The sequence below is a fragment of the Dermochelys coriacea genome, chromosome 1, assembly GCF_009764565.3.
Source record: "Dermochelys coriacea isolate rDerCor1 chromosome 1, rDerCor1.pri.v4, whole genome shotgun sequence".
NCBI classification, from domain to species: domain Eukaryota; kingdom Metazoa; phylum Chordata; order Testudines; family Dermochelyidae; genus Dermochelys; species Dermochelys coriacea.
In genome coordinates, this window is record NC_050068.2 from 45,506,502 (window position 1) to 45,529,637 (window position 23,136).

Sequence of the window (23,136 nt, forward strand, 5' to 3'; positions counted from 1 at the left end):
CCTGAAATCAATTCCAACATACCTATGAACCATCTGTGTCTGATTTTTTTGTCTATGCCCAAGCTAGAATGTACATTCCTTGGGGCAATGACCATTAACTTATGTGTTTATAGTGTAACAAATAGTCTGTTCTTATCAACAAACAACAATTCCAGTGAGTGAAGTTTAGATGTACATTCTTCATCAAATCTATATGCATTGGTATTAACATCAACAATGATTTCTCCCATCCAACAAGCTTGCTCGCTTTTCAGCTATGGATCCTGGACATTTACATTATGGTTCCATTTTGGCAAAATAAGCTGTCTATGAAGATGTATTGTTTGAAAATATGTTCACATACAAAAGCTGACAGATTTAAGTCACTTGGTCCAAGTTTTGTATTTATAAATAATCCCCACAGAACAACACAACCAACTCATTCAAAATGAAGTGTGACAGGATGACAGAACAAAGGCAAATCACACATTCTGTAAGTTATTTCTGATTAATTTTAATTTGTTTATATCCATACACTAAAGACGGGTTTTCATAGTGAGCAAAACTTTCTTGCTTAAAACTTTGAGCCAGTTACCATTCACATATTTTTAATAATTTCTTTGCTGCAGTTGGTGGGTTTTCAAGGACGTGGTTAAAACAAGAGATTTTTCTCTCTCCCAGACCACCTGCTTCTCTGGTTGATGCTGGAGTGAAGCCATAGGATGGGATTTTCAAAAGCACTCAGTGTTGGCCTAACTGTGCTCCCACTGAAGTCAGGTAACGCTCCCATTGTCTTCAGTAGGAGCAGAGTGAAGTCACTGCTCAGCGCTTTTGAAAAATCTTACCCCTAATGCTGAATGTTGCACATTAGCATCATAGCCATCATGTCTCTCTGTGAGGTCATAAACATGGGCTGATAGACCAGTTCTGCCCTCAATTACGCCTGGGGAACCTCACTGTAGGCAGAATTTGGCCCAGTGGAGTTACATGGGGGTGTCACTGAAGGTAGAGCATGGCCATATGACTTCAGACTACAATGACTCAAAGTGACACTGTGGCCGTGGGAAAGCAAAATCCCTATTGCAAAACCAATCCTTGGCAATAGGGAAAACATGGAAAGTTGTTAGCACTTTTTGTATAACTTTTCATTTCACATACTTTTACCTTAGTACACGTAATGTTCCTTTTTTATTAACCAGTTTGAAAATATAAATACACAGTTGCATTTTAACACTTGTTTTTAAAAAAGGAATATAAATTTAAATTACATAATTATTCTTTCTAAGTAATATGCTACTCAGAGGGAGTTAGAGAAACAGCCAGAAATTGACATGATTCTTCAGTTTAATCTGATGAGATCAGCACTGACAATAACTTTATCTCACCATCAAATGCAGAACCCTTTTTCTCAAACAGTTTCACTGAGGTTCTTCCATGCCTTCCAACACTGGCAGCTATGCTCAGGCACTAACATAGCATTGTACAGCATCATAGCTGTTCAGAGCCTTGGCCAACACCATACTAGGAAGTGGCTATCAAGATGTCCCGTTGGGCAATGTGGTATACATCATCACTTAACAGTTCCACACATGGACAGTTTCTAATCACGACATCAGTTTGTGACCCAGGCTCATATCACCTGGTTGCTGCCAGCAACTGACTTCTACAAGCTACCACACTCTGGCTTCCAATTCCATTAAAAATACATAAAGTCCTGTCATTGCAGTCCACCGGGCCATCCAATGTTTTCTCAAGTGCAGCCCCATAAAGAGGGACACCTGCATTGTCACAACAAAACAAGCTTGCCCCATTTTAAAAGTAATTACCATTATCATTTCACTTGCTTTTTAAGCATATTTAAAAAAAAAAAGAGAAAGAAAGAGACACAAATTTCTTTGCAAGAACACATTGTTTCTGGGAACCATCATGCTAATAATGAACAAAAGAGCTACTGTACACAAGAAGGCTGTAGGTGACATTTCAAGATCTAAATGATTATTCTTTTCTTTACTCTGACAATTTCCAGGTTACTAATTGTTTTCTAAGCATTTTAGGCTCCGTGAAGCTGGCATGATGGGGAAACGCTATTGTTTACCCTTTCACACTTGACAAAAGCAATTCCCACGTGAAAGACAAGTTTGGCCGTGGGACACAGTCCCAATACCTAAAGGAGGAAACAGTCTGGTGAGTTCCCAAGCACAAGGAGTTGTCATGTTGTCACCCTCTATTTTAGAAGCACAGCCACTTTGTTCCTTTGCAGTGGCTATTTTGGTCACTAAGGCTTGTTTTGTTATGGTTTATGTAAATCCTATATAAATGATCAATCATAAATGAAACAAAAATTATAAATGCTACATATTGTAAAAAAATAAAGTTATCAGATCTATTAAAAATAGTAACTTCTTCCGTATACTGAATTTATAATACACAGAAACACCTCGTAGTGAAATCATAAAAAAAGGAAATGCTTAAAAGGAAGTTTAGATTACCCTTAATTCTCCTTCAGTAGTTTGGCCATTTCTTAATCCCCATAATAAATCCTATTGTCATCTGCATACCAAAAGGAAGGGATTTTTTTAATGGCCTTAATTTTAAATTTAAATTTGGAGGAATGTATTAAACATTTCACTGTGATGGCTTTAGCCTTGTCAATGGAATGAGTGTAGCACTTCTACTTTAATGAGATAATTATAACATTACAAAGTCCTTTATCCTCATGGCTGCCACAGAACTCTTGCTGATGTCCACAGGTCTTTTTTGGTAGTGCAGTAATTAACTTTAAAACTGACCAACACAGCAACAGGAAATTGACCTGGATTTATTTGGAGAAACAGGGTTCATCTCTGTCAGTTTTTAAATCCTCATTATTAAAAATGATAAGATAGGTCTGTGCATTATATCAACATTTTTATTTCTTTCCTGCATCCACAAGGCCTTCCTCGAGGAGATACTTCATAAGATTAATGTACTTAGCATAGAAAATTATTCAAATAAATAAGCATTAGAACTTGCTCAGCAGGTAATATTTATAAATCCACCAAAATCCGACTGAAATAAAAATGTAGAGTCCAGTCAATCTCAAACTGAATTGTGCTCATTCCACACATTAAAATTAACTTATTAAATGTCCATTGTTGACCAAAACCAGCAGTTTATAAAGTTAATCAGTTTATGCAGCTTTGACTTTCGAAGAGGCCGATACCAAAGTGGAAGATAAAACTGGTCCAAAGTTTTCATTATCACTCAGTAGGAGGCAGCAACGGACACAACAACATAACATACACAATGCAGTACAGGGGATCTTCCAAACCCCAACTTCCACCAGCTTTGCCAAAGCAGAACACACCCGTCTGAACTGAACTGGAAGCCCATGTGTTATGCTTTTGTTTCGCTACTCCTCCTATGTCCATACCCATTTTTGGAGGTGCACCACCTCAGAGCCTGAAAGGTAGCAACTGTAATAAAAAATCAAGATGATATGAGACAACTGTGACTTTTTAATGAGTCCTTTAATGTTTTACATTGTTTTGTGTTGTACAATCATTCCTTGTGCTTTTAAATTTGAGGATCCGAGAGTAAACAGCCTTTTTGTTGCAGTGCTCACCTCTAATTGTAACGTCTTTCTTTTGAAGCACTTCTTCCCCCGAGTATATGTTCCTTGCTCTGCAGGCATAGGTGCCTGAGTGTTCCAGGGAGACATTCTTGATGGTGAGAATGAGGGTAGTGGAGTATTCCTTAATGATATGCTTTTTTGCTTTTGTTTGATTGTTAACTGTCCTTGGCAAAATCCAAGCAATGTCTTTGTACAGGAATTTGTTGACTGAACAGGACAATATCAGGTTCTCTCCTTCAATGGGCATTTTTTCTAAATTAATATGAAATCCATTTGGCACATCTGTTAAAAATCAAGAACACTTTTAGTTTATAGGAAAATCATGGGTCAAAATTAAACTTATTTCTATTTTCCTGTTAGCCTGAAGATCCTTCAGCTAATACAGTGGACCCTCGCTAGAGCACGCATTGCTATAGCGCGGATTCGCATATAGCTTGGGCGTGGCGATGGAGCCCAAATTTAAATATTTAAATTGGGACCCATGGTAACGCAGCCCCCACTATAAAGCGATCATATTTGGTGCTGACTAGCAACTGCTGCAACTTCTTTGCTTTCCCCAGGATTAAGTGAGACCAGATTTAGATCTCAGCAAAACCAATGTAAATCAAGAGCTCTTGAGAGCCAAACTTACCTTGGAGGTAACTGGTTTGTTTTAAAACATTAGGCCATAATCAAACCTGCTGTAAGGAGGTGCAGCAACTTCTCTGGGCCCAACTTTTGCCCAAGGCATACTATCTGGCTCACTTGCGTTACTGCACCACCTTATGCCAGCTCTGAATTTGACCCAGTGTGTCAAGAAATAGCAAAGTATCCACCTGGAATTCTTTTAATTTTTTTGCCATGAAAATGTCAATGCTCAGTAAAGGCTAGAAAAAGCCAAGCAAAACTCTTAAGACTAAATCAAGGAGGACCGTGAGACTCAGTGGGAGATGACCTATTTTTAACATAAAAGGATAATGTGTCCTCAGAATAACATAGCTATAGCTACTTTATGGTGTCACATTTGGGACATTTTCTAGAGGTAACCAGTGAAGAAAAACACTTTAAAAAAAAAACAAATTTGAGGACAAAAGCAAAATTCACTAGATTCCAGTCAAATAACTTGTTTAAAGACTCCGAACTCCTAATATATGACACCTAGCACGAAATCTAACAGCCTGAGGTGAGCTAAGTAACATGGCTGGAATAATGTAAAAGAGTTTTATTTACTTTAGTGATTTGAAGCTTCCTGTGGAAATAGCTCCCAGGTTTCCTGATGGAAGATTTTGTTTATCTTTGCCAAGCACCATCAGGAATCTCAAAATAAAACACGTCTAGTGACATTGGGAAACCAGGGAGATAAGGCAGAGCCATTCCTGTCTCACCCTCAGTAATTGCAAACACACCCATGGGCCTGCTGTGTGCCAGCAAAACATCCCCAAAAGTAGGGGAAGGGACAGATTCAGGGGGAGGGGCCTAGTACAGTGTAATTTGGCACATAGGAATTACTCTCAAGACTGCCCCAGTATCAATGAGCCGGAAGTCTTTTAGGAGGGAACACTCCATATTTTCTCTGCATAAGATACCTGCCTACGGTTATTTGATGGACTAAGGCAAAGATGCACATTTAAAAACACATTGAAACAAAGCCTAAAAGGGTCTCTGCTCTTGATTGGCCCATAGGAAGGAAAAGCTATTCAAGGGCATATCAGATTCACTTCTATCAGATTCACCAAATCACACTTCCCTCAAGAGAGGGGTGTAAAGTTGCACCACTCATAAATCTCCCAAAGATACACATGGGAATTAAACTCCAACCTCAGAAATACCAAGGGCTCTACAATAATAAACATGAGGGTTTGACCCCATGTGTTCATCTCCAGCTCCTTACCTGTGCTCCCTTGTGCCCCCCCATCCCTCTCTGTAGGAAGTAGAACCCATGGAGGTAAGTGCTGTCAGGAGCAGCCCCGGGGTGCTGGAACAATTTTTATAGTGGGGGTACTGAGCGGCATTGAACCAAACTGTAAACCTGTATATAATGTAAACCACTTCAAGCCAGCGTCTGTGGAAGCACCCCCAGGACCCCCAGTTCCAGCCCCCCAATTCCAGCCCTTAGCATCTGCTAACTTTCTAACTGCTATTTCAGCCACTGTCAGAAAGGAGCATGTCATATAAAGAAACTGCCCCTCTCACCCCCAATTCTTCCCATTGCTCTAGTGCAGGGTTTCTTGCTACCTAAAAGACAAGGATTGACCCACACAGTAATTCAAAATAAGGGGCATATTGGAGAGGGAGCTATTGTCTGCTTAGACTATGCTTGAGCTTTTCGCCGTGTTCATTGTCCTTTCTGCCCTCCCTTGCTGTGGCGGGCAGCTTCTGACTCTACAAGCATTCATGTTCTCCTTCTCTGGATATTTTCATGTCTCACTTTCAGTCTTTGTGTAAGTCAGAGCTAAGTGAGAACAGCCTCCCAGCCCCACCCACAAAAACCAAAGAAACCTCTGGCAGTCACCCTGGCCCTGAAGTATCTGTTTGGAATACATTAGAAGGAAATCCTTTTCAGTGTCCTGTCTGTCTGTTCACACCATCAGCATTTTTTGGACTGTCATTTTTTCCTCAAGTGCTCTTTTCAACAGACACCAAAAAAAAAGTCTCTCAGTTGCCTTGAAGTATAAAATGCTACCTGACGAGAACAACGGTCTCAGCCTGAAAGGGCGTACTTGCTAGAGTAATGTGTGAATCCAAATGAATATTTTTGGTCTTTCAAATTAGATGCGCTGTAAGCCAGGGAAAGAAGAACAAGCCCCTTTTAAATGTGCCAACAGCAGATAGCAACAAGTCGAGTTTAATTAAAGCAACCAGATGTCAGTAGACAAACAGGTGTTTATAGGTCACACAGCTCAAGTCTCACAACACACCAGGAGTCCAAAGGACAAATACAACATTTTTAAAAACTGATTTAAAAGCTGAGTTTATATCAGTCTCACTACCCCACATAAAAAGGGTGCTACCAGTGAAACCATGAACAATTTCCAGACAACAGTAAACCAACCACTCCAATATTCCATTTCTGAATGGATGCCAAAACCAAAGCCTTCAGGGGAAAGTCATAGCTATTCACCCTCTATGCCATTATACATTCTACCAGGTAAAGTATGGTATCATGGAGTGGGTTAGGTTCCATTCAATATCTTCATAAATAATTTGGATAGAGAATACACCTACAAAGTTTGAGGACAATACTAAGCTGGGAGGGGTTGCAAGCACTTTGGAGGACAGGACTGGAGTTCAAAGTGATTTTCACAAACTGGAGAAATGGTTTGAAACAAATAGGATGAAATTCAGTAAGGAGAAATACAAAGGACTACACTTAAGAAGGAATAATCAGTTGCAAAAATACAAAATGGGAAATGACTGCCTAAGAAGGAGTACTGCAGAAAGGGATCTGGGGATTATAGTGGATCACAAACTAAATATGAGTCAACAATGTAACACTGTTGCCAAAAAAAAAGGTGAACACCATCCTGGGATGTATTTGCAGGAGTATTGTAAACAAGACATAAAAAATAATTCTTCCACTCTACTCAGCAATGATGAGGTCTCAATAGAAGTACTGTATCCAGTTGTGGGCACCACACTTTGGGAAAGATGTGGACAAACTGGAGAAAGTCCAAAGGAGACCAACAAAAACAATTAAAGGTCTAGAAAACATGATCTACAAAGAAAGACTGAAAAAAATGGGTTTAGCCTGGAGAAGTGAAGACTAAGGAGGGACATGAAATAGTCTTCAAGTACATAAAAGATTGTTATAAAAAGGAGGGTGAGGACAGGACAAAAAGTAAATTGCATCAAGGGAGAGTTCGGTCAGATATTAGGAAAAACTTTCTATCAGTCAAGGTAGTTAAGCACTGGACAAATTTCCTAGGGAGATTGTGGACTCTCCATCACTGGAGGTTTTTAAGAATAAGGTTAGACAAACACCTGTCAGAGAAGGTCTAGATAACACTTAGTCCTGCCTCTGTGCAGGGGACTGGACTGGATGGCTTATCGAGGTATCTTCCAGTCCTACATTTCTATGATTTTTCTGCGCCCAGCTAAGAATCAATTCATATCCTGAAATATAACGATGTACGTCATCATGCTCTAGTATCAGACAGTTAGGTGGGAGAGCAACTGAAGATGTTAAACAGGCAGGTATTATGGCACCAAAAGACCTTCTTCACTTGGCTTCAGGGTCTTACACAGAGCATTAGGTGCCTAAAGAAATAGGGCTAGAGCACACAACTCAATGTCTTGCACATTGAAAGAGCAAGTACCCAGTACACTGACTGATGATTAAACTGTTCCTATTCACTGTCCTATGTTGTGTGTAAAGTCTCTATGTGACATATGTACAGACAACAACCCAGACAGATTAGCTTCATTGTTTGAGTAAAGGTTTTAGCTTTCAAGGAAATGTACACAATTTAATGCTTGAAAGCGAACAAAAAAATTATGATTCTAGAACTCTTAGTCAGCAAATACTCCTGCCATATCTATTAATAGAACAAGTAAATATTTTCCTTTTTCATATTTTACAAATAACCTCACCTTATGTCACTTATCTATGTTCATATTTCAATGACTAGTTCTGGTGTTTTATTACTGAACTTCTATATTTACAGACAACCAACAGTTCCTAAATGTGGGAGTGTATTATTACCGTTGGTCAGAACATTTCAAAAAGTGTAAAATTTAATTCAAAAAACGGGGAGGGGCACCATAGTACCAGCATTATTTTCATTAATCAGAATGACAGGCAACAGATCAACAACAAAACAGATTACAAAATTAGAGCAAGAACAACAACAAAACATGCTTAATTGAAAATGTATCCCCTTTTCAGCTGTGAGCTTATGGCAGGTTTCTCATTTCTAGTATTTTTAGTATTAAAGATAGATTGGCCTGTGGTTTCTAAAATATCTCCTATTAAATTATTAAGTCTCATTTTCTTTCACCAGGATCTTTTTCAAGACTATACGGGACCATTAATGTAAGCCTCGCATCCTGTGAGTCCACAGTTGGTAAATGCATCGTGCCACAGCCAACACAAAACCTTCAACCAGAAGGTGGCTCCTTTGCAACATGACCGTGCTACGTGATGGTTGATAAATTGTGTACTGGCTATTAGTGAATTCCCATTTATTTCCTTAGCTCTTGAAGTCACAGCATTTACTCCTTAAAGTCCTGTTCCTGCAAAGACTTATGCACATGCTTGACTTTATGCCATTGAAGTCATTAGAATTACTCACATACATAGTTAAACACATGTTTAAGCCTTTGCCAGATATGAGCCTATATTATACAATGGTTTCTTCCTCAGAAGGGGACAGTAGAATGCATTGGGTCCTATCATCTGTGGACAAAATACTCATTGGTGTCAATGGGAGATACACCTGCAAAAAGATGGTCAATTGTGATCCACCGGCCCTGGTCCTGCAATGTGTCCCTGAGGTAGGCAGATCCCTATGCCTGTGCTGAATTGCATTGACTTCAATGGGGCGCCGGGCAGCTAGAGAGTTCTGCTTGCAGGGTACCTGCTGCATGCTCAGGGCCATAGCTGGCAGAAGCTGATACATAATGTGAGCACACCTGATGCTGCCTGAGAGGGGTTTCCCAAATTATAAAGTAACATTACACATGTGCCGACTGCACTGGAAAAAAGTCATTGCAAGAGACCATTATTTTCATGAGCAATTTGCATCTCCATTAGAAAGCTGATAACGGATCACTGTTATTCATCACCCTGTACTGCTAATCCCATTTTTAGCAGCCAAATTTTAGCAGTCCTGTCAAAACCCGCCACAGAAGCAGTGAAAAATATTACATTGGTTAACATCTGCCTCCAGCAAGTATCACACCTAGGGGAAGTGTAAACCACATGACATCCTAACAAATGCAACATTCTGACCAGGGTGGGTGTTTAGTTACTGAATGGATTGTACCTTACCTGTTACATAAAAGCTAATGTTTCTTTCAACATTTCCTATTTTATTGGAAGCCACGCAGCTGTAGATTCCAGAAGATTTGGCTTCGGCTACAGCCAGAATGCTAGCAGTCTGTGAAAGCAAGAATAGTTTTAGCTCATGTTAGATTAAGAAATTGTTTGAACCCTTTTTTAAAAAGTTCCTGTTGACATTAATATGATTCAGTTGCTCCATTCATTCAGTGGTGATTAGTAGGAGGTGTCACCATGTCAGGCTCTGGCAATGATGGAAAAATAACAGGAAACTAGCTGCCCAGGAGACCGCTCCATTATCAGAATCACTACAACCCAAATCTTTGCATGTGCCTTTCAGGGTGATTTATCTCATGCTGCTGATGTAATAACAACAGGTTATAAAACATGAGGTATGGCATAGCGTGCTCTACCCTAGGAGTCTGCCCGTGGGTCAGTCAGTCAACAAAGGGAGTAGGTGAGGAACGCCTTATTTGTTTGGATAATACTGGAAAAATGGAGCTCCATTTCATAACAGATGAGTTTGTGGCATCTTTCATTCTTTCTTGTAACTGCTATGTGAATGAGGGCAGGGGCTGGACAGAACTTACTCACCTCTTCCTTTTTCACATTTTTTCCTTTTGGATTTCAGTTTTAATACAGTTAATATAGTAGCAGTCAAAACTCTGCTTTGATGATCTATGCCTCTATTCCGCTATACTGATCACACCATCTTAGAAGGCCTAGCACACTGAATGTTTTCCTGAGGTGATATAATTTGTTCGAGCAGATAGTTGAAGGGCATGGCACAATAACATCTAACATTGCTTTAGAGAAAAACGTTACACTGATGCCTACACAAGGGAATGCCATGCATAGTGGTGGAAGAATGGTCTAGTGCTTAGGGCACTGGTCTAGCCCATGGGAGACCTGGATTCAAGGCTCTGTTCCACCACAGACCTTCTGTATGACCTGGGGCAAGTCTTTTAGCCTCTGGGTTTCAGTTCCCCATCTGTAAAACAGGACTAACAGTACTTCCCTGCCTCACAGGGGTATTATGAGGATAAATGCATTGAAGTTTGAGAGATGTTAAGATACCAGGTTAGTGGGGGCTCTAGAAGTACCTAAGATAGAGATTTTGGTGAAGGGGATTCCCCGAATAATGCTTGGTGGTAGTATTAATTTCTGTTATTTATTATTATTAATTAATATGAAACATGGTGCTATCCAAAGAGTGTGGGCATGGTGCTGTACATATATATATATATGTATATATATATATAGGCTCAAAATTTAAAAGGATAAACAGACAATGGGTAGGGAAAATAGGTACAATGGTCATGGCTGATCACATACTGATAATTCAGTTTTGCTCCCCAGTTGTCCGTCAACCCAACCATTCTTAGTTTATTTTGCACAGACATCATGGTAGAAGTAGGTTTTGAGAAGAAATTTTAATGCAGACAGAGCAATGGGACTGCAGAGTGGTTCAGGAAGGGCATTCATTTTTTCATGCCACCTTGAAGGGAATGGCATGGATAAGAGCATGGCGATGGTTCTAAGAAAAGCAGATAAAGGCATGTTGAGCTGGCGTTATTGGTAGAGTTGTGTGATAGGCAACAATGAGAAAAGATACATCTATGTTGATTGACATGTTTGAGGTTTTTTAAGCTATTTTCATAAACCTTCAAAAATAATTGTAGTGCAGTTAATATTTTCTTCTGTTCATTCTATCTGTAACTAGAGTCATGAGTCCAGATCAACAACATTGCTCCTTACTGGCATAGTGACCTTCTACATCTCCTCACTAAGTGCTGGTCAAACATGCTAAAAACAATGTTTATGAACTGTGATGATTTGGGGGGTCTGTTTGTTCAGCTTATGAATTCTGGTTGATGTTATGAAGTGGTTATTATGAAATTGTTGTATCAGGGAATGCCTCTGTGACTGGGGAATCCAGCATTTGGTGATAGGGCCTGGCAGACCAGGGACAATTGTCAGTCATTAAACTTTCATAGCTGTATTCAAGTGAAAACACTTTGGGAGAGTGGGTTGGCTGAAGCTGAGAGAAGCTAGCTCCTCCAACCTGTCTGCAGGGCAGGGAAGCGGAAAATCCCAGCAACAGAACAAAAAAAAAAGGTGTTCGGAGGGGGTCATAAAAACTCAAGGGACTCAGAGACACATAGGAAGCTTTTTGCAGGAGAGAAAAGCATGCTTGGCGGGGCGGGGAGACAGGCAGAGGGGTCCTGTTTAACTGTGAGACCAGTCAAGGTCAGAGGCCGCTAAGTTAAATAGAGAGAGATGAACTACTTGATTTTGAGAAGCCATGAGCTGCAGGAGAAGGCTCCTGAACATCACAGAGGACTTCTCCCCAAGACCAAAGAGAAGAGAGGAAACTGAGGCAGGATAATGCATACAGATGTGTTTGTTATTTTGCCTAGATCTGTGTATCTTTCATGCTAAGTCAGAGTAATCATGTTTGGAAGTCTGACTGTGTGTCTCTGTTGGCTTGCACTCTCATGTGCTCCTGAAGAGTGAAGCTGTAAACCCACAGCACCCACAAGGTGGAGTTCTGGGTGTGTTTAAGCTATGGGGGAGTCTGAGGGGTCAGGACTGTTCCCAGGAGCTAGGCAATTGGCTCACTGAGTCTCAGCTTTCAGAAGGGGAGCTAGACAGAGGATCTGATTCCAAGTGTGTGCCCAGAAACCCCAGCCAGGAGCAGTGTCTGGACTTTGCTCACTCTCAAGAGGCTTAAACCACATGGGGCTCACTGAAGTGGGCCCCCAACACAACAGTCGGTTCAGTGCTTAATTTGTGCCAGGGCTTGGCAGTTCATAGTCCCGGCACCTCTGGGTTTGCTGAATCAGTTATGAATGTAAAAAATTGCTTGAGCCCGGCACCTCTTTTAGTATAAGTTAAGCACTGAGTGAGCTGTAGCTCACGAAAGCTTATGCTCAAATAAATTTGTTAGTCTCTAAGGTGCCACAAGTCCTCCTTTTCTTTTTGTGGATACAGACTAACACGGCTGCTACTCTGAAACCTGAGTCTGGTGAGTGTCCAGCCAGGGGAAATTCTAGCCAGGTTATGTGTCTGTGACATGAACATAAATTCACACTCTGCACTAGCAAATTATAGAGTTACAGATAACTGAGGCCAGGTGGGGCATCTATGATCCTCTAGTCCATCCTCTGGGATAGCACGGGCCTTCTAGTTTCACCCAGTGATTCCTGCAGTGGAGGGGGGGAATTATTTTCCCTGCTACACAAGCCAACACTTTCAGGCTCAATAACTTGCGGCTGAACTAGATCATCTGTTTCAAAAAGACATCCAATCTTGATTAAAAGACTAGAAGTGGTGGCAAATGTACCTCTTCCCTGGGTAAGTTGTTCCAATGGTCAATTGCCTTCACTGTTAAAAAGTTACATCTTATTTCCAATTATATTATTTCTAACTTGGCCTTTCAGCCATTTTCCTGCTAGATGAAAGGTGCCCAATAATATCAGATATTGTCTCTCTGCATAGGTACTTACAGATCAAGTTGCCTCTTAAATTTCCTTTAGACAAATTAAATCGGCTGAGCTCTTTAAGTCTCTCATGATAGTGTATGTTTTCCAGCCCTTGAATTCTTTTTGTGGCTCTTCTTTGAACCCTCTCTAATTTTTAAATGTGTAGACATTAGAGCTGGGAGCAGAATTCCAGCAATGGGCTCACCAAGGCCATATCACTTGATATTACTTCATATCCATTTTGCATAGATGTAAACAATTACACAAAGTACCTGGCAGGGGAGAAGCAGGCCTTGGTCTCTGACTCTACTGGTATCTGATATTTATTTTATTAGACTGAAGCCCATAGTGTATTATTCCTGAGCCTGAGGCCTATATGGTAAATACTTCTTCTGCAATTCGCCTAGTTTGTGGGAATTAATTTTATCATCCAATACTTTGTCTGACACAATCAGGTCTCAGTTTTAAAAGGGAAATTTCTTCTAAAGCATGAGTTTTCTTACTCCATCAGACTTGGATATATTAATTATACCTGGACAGAGGCCTGTGCACTCCTTTAGATATGTATATAGTATTACCTCAGTTATTGCCTTAGGTACTTGTAGTGTATAAGGAATAAGATCGTATCCCTTTAATATATTGTCTATGAGTCTTCTAATGGCGCACACTGTGCTCTGGCTTGTGAAAGCTGTCTGAAAACTCTCAAAAAGCAGTGTGTACATAGCTAGTCTTGGTTTGTGTATATTGAGAAAATAGGCTTCCTGGGGACCTATCCGAGCTTTGTGGTTTCTTCATAGTGTAGCGTCAAGAGAGCATTTGATATTGGCCTCATGTCATCTAACTCCTTCAGCATCTGACATTCTCTGCAACGTTCAGAGGTTTAGAAATTGGCCGGAGCAGTGCTGACTGCACAAGAGGACAACACACAGCAGTCGGATGCCACACTAGCTATGACAGGGTAAAGGCTGGTATCTGCTAGCTTCCACCAACATTTATCTTGTATCAAACCAACCAAGGCCAATTGAAGTATTAAGTTCTAAGAAGGAAGGCACATTTCCAAGTCAGAGGCTGGGGAGATTTTTCTCATATTGCTGCTGCCATCACTAGCATCTGAGAGAAGAGGAGATCCTGAAAGCAAGGAGAAGGCTGAAATGGTGGGTGGCCATATCTGAGGCTGATGGGGAGGAGGATGAGGACGGCAGGCACACTGATTGAGAGATGACAAAATCTTTGTAGGCAGGAGGAAGCACAGGTTGATTCCTCCCCTCATGCTGGCGGTTTCTACATTAGAGTCCCATTTTGCGTAATAGCCTGTACAAAGGACTCACACTGTTGAGATGGGTGGCAGAGAAGCCAGAGGGTAATGGTTGGCATTTTGACAATTTTCCTGGGGAAGATACCTCCCTCCCTCCTAAAAGGTCTTTACATGCACCTCCACTGAGGGGGAGACCTTATTGTGAGAGACCCTTATTGAAATACTGGAGCACATCACTGTGTTGTTTTAATTGTGCCAATGATGTTACATAGTTAATATGCTTCACCTGTTGGCAGGAGATATCTATGTCAAACATCTGGACAACATGCTTCACCTTCAGAACAAACATTGTTTTCAATATAAGAAATACCTACTGAAATATCTCTGAATTGAATAACCAGACGTGGACAAAAGTTATGGGGAACCTTTTTGTCCTAAGTTCATGCTGTCAAGGCAGGTGACTTTGTTGCTCATAAAGCAGAGCTGTATCTTCTGCAGCACTACAAACAGAACACATTATCCCCTTGAAAGAGCAGTGGCAGGAGCAGCCCTAATCATTTTGCTGGCCAGGGCAGAAAACATTTTCAGCGTCCCCCACCCCACCCCCCGCCGCCCGAGTGGTGAGACAGTGCCTCCTGAAAGAAGGTGCCCGAAAACAACCGCCCTATTTGCCCACCCGTAGAACTGGCCCTGAATGATTCTAAAGAAGCTGTAGTACAAGCAATGAAGTATTCCTGGATGCACCCATAAGGTCTTCTTATTCAATGCCATTTGGTTAATACATTAACATTTGACTCACTGCCTCTGTCGCACCTGGAGGGAGGGGATGTCAAGGAGCCGATGGCAGATAGAGCTCTGCAACTGCATGTGCCAAGTCATGCTTTTTTTAATGTTGTCAAACTCTAGGCCCTGCTCAGGATGCCCCTCTGAAGTGATTCTTTTAAAAGTGATAACAAATTCTAGTAGCACTGAGGAGGATGGACACCCCAGAGAAAAATTATGTGCAGTACATTGAAAATAAGGCAAATTAAAATCCTGCAGTAATGCTCTTACAGTAAATAGTACAAACCATGGTCCAGATCCTCTGAAGAGCTTAAGCATATGAGTAGCTTATGAGCATAGAAGCAGTCTTACTGAAATCAGTACGACTACCACATGGTTAAAACTGCCCATATTCTCCACTGCTTTGCTAGGTGTGAACCAGAAGAAACAAAATAGAGGGTGAACTATCAGAAATAGTTTCATTTGTTAGGATTGACTTTATATAGACACATTTATGGCTCCACAAGTCATAACACACAGGATCCATCCCTATCTTCTCAAAATATTAGCCTAATTACACTCTCCGAAGTGATGTATTATTTATCTAATGTACGTAAGTGTTTAACACATTTTTATTAAACTACTGTCCTGCACGTGTTTGTATTTTACACTGCAGCGTCACAAACTGTAATGGCACCTACACATCTGTGACCAAAGATGGTATCATCAATCAAACTAAAGAGGGACAAAAACAAGAGTAGTTTTAGGTTTGCAAAACCTTTACGTTTGGGTGTTTAGTTTGCATTTTATCCTAAATCCTGAAGTCAAATGGCTTTGCCACTCATAAATGATACGTCCATCCAAAACGTATGCCAATAAGGTGCACAGATACTAAGATAATAAGGGCCATGTAAGTAGCTGGATGGATAGATAAATAGATAAAACCTTCATACCATACCACACTACACGGTCATGTATTAATTCTCGCTAAATCATATATATCATATATTGCATAGCCAAACACGCCAAAATTAGTAAATGCCAGAATTAAGGTTTCCTGTGTAACCTTAATTTGGCCCTCTTGTACATATGCACTATGATTTAGCTTTTAATTACATGATTACATACTATTTTTTCCACAGGAGCCCTGCGTCGTTCAGTGCACAATGCTCACTTAATGAGCAGTTATTCAATAGTTTGTTTTCTCCTCATTGTTCAATTTGTGGCCCCCATGCCTTATTTACTGCTCATTATTCAATCCTGGTACAAAAACAGAATCACTCATTTCCTCATGGGCTTTTCTCTGGCACGCATCACTATAATATTTGAGAACTTCACAAACTTGAATTAATTTTCACAAATCCCCTGGATAAGGGGGTGGTATTATCCCCACTTCACACATGGGGAACTGAGGCACTGAGAGTTTAAGATTCAAAGTAGCCAGTAATTTTGGGTGCCCAATTTGAGATGCTGAGGAGCTGATTTATCAGAGTACTTAGCATTAAGTAGCACTGTCTATGTCCAAAATACAGCTCACGTTGACTTCATCACAGCTGCAAGCACTCAGCACTTCTGCAGATCAGACAGCAGGATCTCATCAGGCACCCAGCAAATGAGGAACACACAATTAGTGGCCACCTGGGAAAATTTAGTTTAAGTGACCTGACTAGCATCACGTAGAAATTTTGTGGTAGAGGAAAGGACAGAATCCATTTCTCTAAGGCATCATTCAACCGCTTTCACCATGAGACCATCCCTTCTCCTTCTGGGACCCTCTGCCTCATTCCCGACAGACCTTCCAACTTCTGCAGCAAAAGAGGCAGGGGCCTTACAAACAAGAGTCTCCTTCACTACAAATTCCTGAGTCATCCTCATCCCACCCCATGAGGCAGGAGTCCTGTCAGAAAAACTAGTATGTGATCATGTAATTGAAGACCGCATCATAATGCATAATACACACCAGGGGGCTGAATTAAGGTTGCACAAATGGCCTGAACTCTGGCATTTCCTAACTTCTAAGTGCTCTTAGTGTCCTTTTAACTTAGATTGTGTGTGTGTGTAATTCCTAGTTTTTTAGAAAAACAAACTGAAAAAACAGTAGTTTTATCTTGTGGCATCATATTGACAGCCCCATTGTTTCATCAGCAGGGGTGGAGCTTTGAGCCATAGCACAGCCATCTGACACTTGAGCTAAGAGAGTAGCTCACAGCGGTAGTAGGTTGTCATCCTCTATGTGGACCACTGGACCAGCATTAGAGGAGATGAGACACATTCTTTCTCAGAAGGCTTCACAGCTATTTGCTGACAGCAGATGAATGGAGAGACTCAGGGATCTTTGGTTCCACATCCCGCTGGTTCTCAGTCTTAGTTTCTGCTCCAGTTCGTAGTCCCAATCTCCTCGCCCTGCCAGACTTTCAGTCCCAGTTTCCCTCTTCCCCGACAGCAGATGAATGAAGGCCTGCCAGCCTTCAACCCCAGTTTCTGCCCTCACCCCCAGTACCTTGTCCCCTCTCCATTTGAATCAGGCAGCTTTCTCCTCCACATTACCTGGTCCCAGCAGGGTGTGTGGGGCTGGAAGGAGGTCACTGAATGCACAGCATAGAGTCTCCCCACTCTCAGTTGGATGACTGTATCCAGCACAGCCGCCTCAGACCATAGCTGAAGCATGCCCTACGCACATGGAATCTTTGGGGAATTTAGCTGCTAAAACCCACTGTGCATGTGCAAAGGGTGTTTTTGTTGTTGTTGTTTTTTTATAAAAGGCTTATAACTTGACCAAATTCAGGCAGATATTCATGACAACACCAAAAGGCACAGCCCTCACAAGAAAGCCCTCATGTCTGCCCCATGAGGGTATCAGAGCTTTTGAAAGAAAAGGTTGCCAGGATTTTTTAACATGGGCAAAACAATGTATTTCCCCAAGCCTCATTCTTGGAAACAGCTGAACTGTTTTGGCTGAAATGTTCAAAAACAAATTCATCCTGTGGCAAACACGTGGCATGAAAAATTTCAGGCCAAACAGTTGAAGTTTGGCAGTTATATGCAACTGAAAACAGGGTCTTATAATGGGAAGTGTCAGGCAACACACACACACACACACAGAGGGATAGATTAATGCACCATTTCTTACTTTATTTTTATTGCAGGTCACCCACATATTGCCTTTGCAATGAGTTGTTGCTCCAGTTAAGGATGACTGCCAGTATTAGCATTGCATGAAATATAGCCCTAATTTTAGCTGGGAGCACTCATAACTGATGTTTCTTAAGAACTGAATGGATCAGTTTATATGAAGAATCTAAAAATAATGTGAGTTATTACACTGTAGAAAATCAAAGAGAAAGTCTAATGTGAGAATGAAAACTTTGGGTGTGGGAATTGAATCACTTGAACAGTTATTTGATGATTAAGTATTATTGCTTACATCATTGACTTTTCCATTATACCACTCAAGTTTCTCAATGTCTGTTTAGAGAGGTTTCAGCGGAAATGTTACTAAAACACTGTCATGACCATGGTTTTTCTGTGTCACTAAATGAATAATGTTACACACCCTTCCTGTGTTCTTTTACCCATGCAAACGGGGGGGGGAGGGGAGGTTAAAATTAATAATAAACTAGAGGTTGCATTTATATTTCCATACAGACAACAAACCAACTCACTGAAACAAAAAGCCAAACCAATGAGAACCATGACCTGATATGGCTCTAATGCTCTATTTACACACAACGTGGACAGAATTGGCAACTCTTCCTTAGGCAAGACCCAAACACTTACCTTGATTACCAAAAATAAACCTTTGACATGCCTTGTTCATCTCTTGCCTTAATTACTGTAACCATCTTTGGCCTCCCCTGTCTCAGTTTTCCTCTCTCCCTCTATCCAAAATAACTATCCTTTCGAATTGCTCTAATCATGTTTGTTGTTCCATCCCTCAGTCCCTTCACCAGTTTCCTCTGTCATTTCACATCAGTTTTAAGATCCTTGTTCTGGAGCCTCGCTCCATCTCAGCTCACTCCTCAGCTCTTTCCTCCTTGCTCCATCCCATCCAACTTTCCACCCAGTCCTTTAAGTGCTGCCTTTGTCTACTTCTCACACTGAGGTTCATGCCTTTTATGCTTGGAAATAGGAATAATAGGAACATGGATGTATCAATACAGAAGGTATTCAGAAGTTCTCGGAGAGTTTTTTTTAAAGTAACAGCTGACATCGTGATGAAATGTCAGATCCAGTCTGCTTAGTTCTGTGAATGGGCTCAACATTCCTCCCAATCAGGAAGCTTTTGTCTCAACTGTCTCCACTTTGACTTTGCTTTGGAGCACAATGAATGATTTTTTTAACTAGATATGTCAGTGATTCTAATCCTACACAAATTGACTGAAAAGACAGCAAAGCCACAATCTCTGCTGGCAATAGAAATGTCTGACTACTCTGTCAGCCACATATGTAGAAATCAGGCAACGTAAGGCTTGGCAAGAAACTATGCCAAAGGCGAGAGAGCACATTTATAAGAGCTATCTGTCCTCAGCCAAACAGGGCCCGAAGGCCTGGGAAAAACAACTCTTCAGTGGCAAGGAGAATTTACATTGACCTAGCTGGAGCTAACCACCACATTTCAAGAAAAGATTATTTGTGCTTCAGATGGCTCATAAAAATTACAGAAGCCTCCTTATCAACTCCCTTTTTGCTATCAGCGTTATAGCTAAAATGCATGAAAAAGTTCTGCAGTAACTGATAACTCTGGTGACTTCTAAATGCTATTCTTTTAGTGCAGACACATGGCCACAAAGCAACCCCACACAGTCCATTCTGGGATTAACAGCACGTTGGATAGATAAGGAGAACAACTGTGTTTCATTGTAAAACTTTCAATAATACACACACACAGGAACCATCATTTCAGATGCATTTCTGGGCATGCTTCAAAAAATGGCTGATTGCCAAAGACTTCAAACAAACTCTGCAATCCCACAGCGAGGATCCATTATTAGCATCTTCCTCTAGGGAGGAACTTATTTGCCATGGGCTGGAAGTTGGCCTGACATTTAAGCCCCTCCCCTTCCACTGTCTCCAAAAGCACAACACACAAACAGATTAGGTCTGGCATTGCACAGCTGATTCAATGTGTGGTGGCCAGGTAGGACCACTTTCAGCATGGCTAGATGCCTGCTGGAACATAATTGGGTTCTCACTGTCTTTTGTTCATCGTATCCCCACGTGGAACAGCTTCCCTCTTCCTGTGCCCCAAATGACTTCCTTTTCCTCTTTCAAAACCCTCTTTAAACCATGTTTTTCATGTAATCTTCCAATTCTAGCCTCTCCCATCTTTGCCTTGATCCTTAATCATTTGCACAGTCCCTGGCTGAATTGGACTAAAAGCCCCTCAGGGCCAGTAACCATTCTTATATGTACAGTGCCATGAACACCTTTGGGAACATATAAATAATACAGTAGTGGTGGAAGTCATGATTCCCAGGCCTGATTCTCAGTTATATTAATCCCCATTTATATTGTTCTGACAGTGGAAAGGGGTCTTAAAGTGGGTGTAGCTGTAATTCACGCACGGTAAGGCCCTTTTACACTGCCACAGCAGAGTAAAGGGAACTAAGGGTATATCTACACTGCATTTTATAACCTGTGGCAGCAAGTCTCAGAGCCCAGGTCTACAGACTTGGGCTCATGGGGCTCATGCTATGGTGCTAAAAACAGCTGTGTAGGCGTTTGGACTCAAGCTGGAGCTCAGGCTCTGAAGCTCAGAATGGGTGGTAGCACAACACGTATGCTGCTGTTTTTAGTGTGGTAGTACGAGCCTGAATCCATAGACCCGGACACTGTGACTCGCCGTGTGGGATTTACAACACAGTGTAGATGTAGCCTTAGTGTAACTGAGAATGAAGGTCCCTGTGTATGTCACCTGAAGTTTTATGAAGCCCTTCATAAATATTGGGAATTAAAGGCACTAGGACCGTAGTTCTCAACTGTGGTCCACCGCTTTTTCAGGGAAAGCCCCTGGCTGGCCAGGCCAGTTTGTTTACCTGTCGCGTCCACAGGTTCGGCTGATCGCGGCTCCCACGGGCCACAGTTCGCCGCTCCAGGCCAATGGGGGCTGCGGGAAGGGCGGCCAGCACATCCCTTGGCCCGCGCCACTTCCCGCAGCCCCCATTAGCTTGGAGCAGCAAACCGTGGCCAGTGGGAGCCAGATTGGCCGAACCTGCGGATGCAGCTGGTAAACAAACTGGCCCGGCCCGCCAGGGGCTTACCCTGAACAAGCGATGGACCACAGTTGAGAACCACTGCCCTAGGATAAGATTTTACTTCTTTGTAATACTATCTGCCATTATTGCGACAAGTCAGACTAGACTGTAAGACCAGATACAGTCTTAGCTTTTCTAGATGCTTAGCTTTTCTAGTGGCAAACGATGTTAGTAGATTTTTAAGGACAGAAGGAACCACTGTGATCACAGGTCTCATCTCCTGCATAATACAAGCCCCAGAACTGCACTGAGTGATTCCTGCATGTAACTCAATAACTTGTGGCTGAACTAGAACATCTTTTAGAAAGAAATCCAGTCTTTATTTAGACTTCAAATGGTAGAGAATTCACCACATCCCTTGGTAAACTGTTCTAATGATTAATTACCCCCATCTTAAAAACTGGAGCCTTACTTCCCATTTGAATTTGTCTAGCTTCAACTTTCACCTATTGGATCATACTATGCCTTTGACTGCTAGATTAAAAAGCCATCCCACCATCAGCTCAAGACGTATCCTAAATATCTCATCTATACTTTAAAAACATTTAACCCTTTAAGTCTCTCACTGTATGGCAAGTTTTTCAGACCCATAGTCATTCTTGTCGCTTTTCTCTGAACCCTCTCCAATTTTTCAACACCTTTTAAAAACGTCTACAGCAGTATTCCTATAAACTAGTATTACAGTTGTGATGAGAGCAGATTGTGCTATACTCTTATCAAAAATAAGAGAAATTGCACAATCGCATGAAATGGAGTAAATATCACATGAAATTTTGGTACATACCTAAGCAAAGTGTAACTTTAGATTATGCTTGTAAAGTTATTGGTCCCATTGGTGCTCTATGTTCTCACTGGTGTTTTGACACTTTCGTGTCTTCGTCACATTCCCAGACAGCATCAAAGTGAAAATGTAAATGTTCACACAGAAAATGAATTGTGAGTTGTAATTATAAGTTGCCCCTTCATGCTTATGTTCCGCTCTGACAAAGCCTATAGGCCCAGTGCTACCAACAGTTATTCTCATCCATAGTCTCAAAGCCTTTCATAGGACTAAGCACAGAAGGAAGTACCTTTTTGCAACATCAGGCCCTATATCTGTAAATAAAAACCAAACTCTGTGTGTGTCTGAGAGAGACAGAGAAAGAGAGGGAGATGCATGTACGCAGTCCTTCAAATTTAAAACATTTACAATACCATCACATTCAGTTATTCAGTGTTACCTCAATGATCTCTTAAAATACATCCCCAGAGAGTGCCTTAGCATAGTAGTGATATTTTTGACTCCTCCAACCATACCTTATTCTTTCCCTCTATCATTGCCATGTGTTGAGTGATGCTCTGGATTCTGTTCCCTGCGCTGCTGCCACTTTTCAATATGAAAGGTCCCTCGGTGTTAGAGCAAAATTCATACCTATGGACAGGAGAAATCATATGCTTCTCTTAGCAAAATGAGTGTGGAATGAACAGTTGATTCAGAAGAACAAGTCGCTGTCCTAACCACCTGCTGCTCCTAAGGGAAGTCAATGGGAGCTGTAAGGGCTCTGATAAACTGGCCAATTACATCTATGCTTCTTGATATCATTAGCAAACATGGGCTGGAGGCTGAAGTTCAGATCCAGATCCAAACTTCCCCCAAGAGCGAAAGTTCTTTGGACTCTGTGTTCTTGTTTGACCCACAGTAGAGTTGGGCTTCAGGCGTGAAATTCAACTGTAAACCAGAATCTGAACTGAATCAAAATTTGGGACTGTTTGGGCCCAGTATTCTGATTCCAGTGTTCCAAAGTTTGAAGCTCACCGTTCTGGTTCAGCCT

The 23,136-nt window shown here is 41.4% G+C and overlaps 1 protein-coding gene across 6 annotated transcripts in view; it reads right to left on the reverse strand.

The window, feature by feature from the left end:
• The window catches only part of FLT1 (fms related receptor tyrosine kinase 1), a 139,844-nt gene that overhangs the window by 45,376 nt on the left and 71,332 nt on the right, over positions 1–23,136 (reverse strand). For 4 of the 6 annotated variants that reach the window (XM_038376518.2, XM_038376510.2, XM_043504358.1 and 1 more), the window contains 3 exons: positions 22,622–22,736; positions 9,561–9,669; positions 3,584–3,874 (listed from right to left, as the gene is read on the reverse strand). In XM_038376518.2, coding sequence (XP_038232446.1) covers positions 3,584–3,874; positions 9,561–9,669; positions 22,622–22,736 — 515 coding nt within the window. Of the gene's footprint in view, positions 1–475; positions 3,435–3,583; positions 3,875–9,560; positions 9,670–22,621; positions 22,737–23,136 lie in introns of those variants that run through there. The other 2 variants (XM_038376531.2, XM_043504359.1) reach the window with 2 other exon arrangements.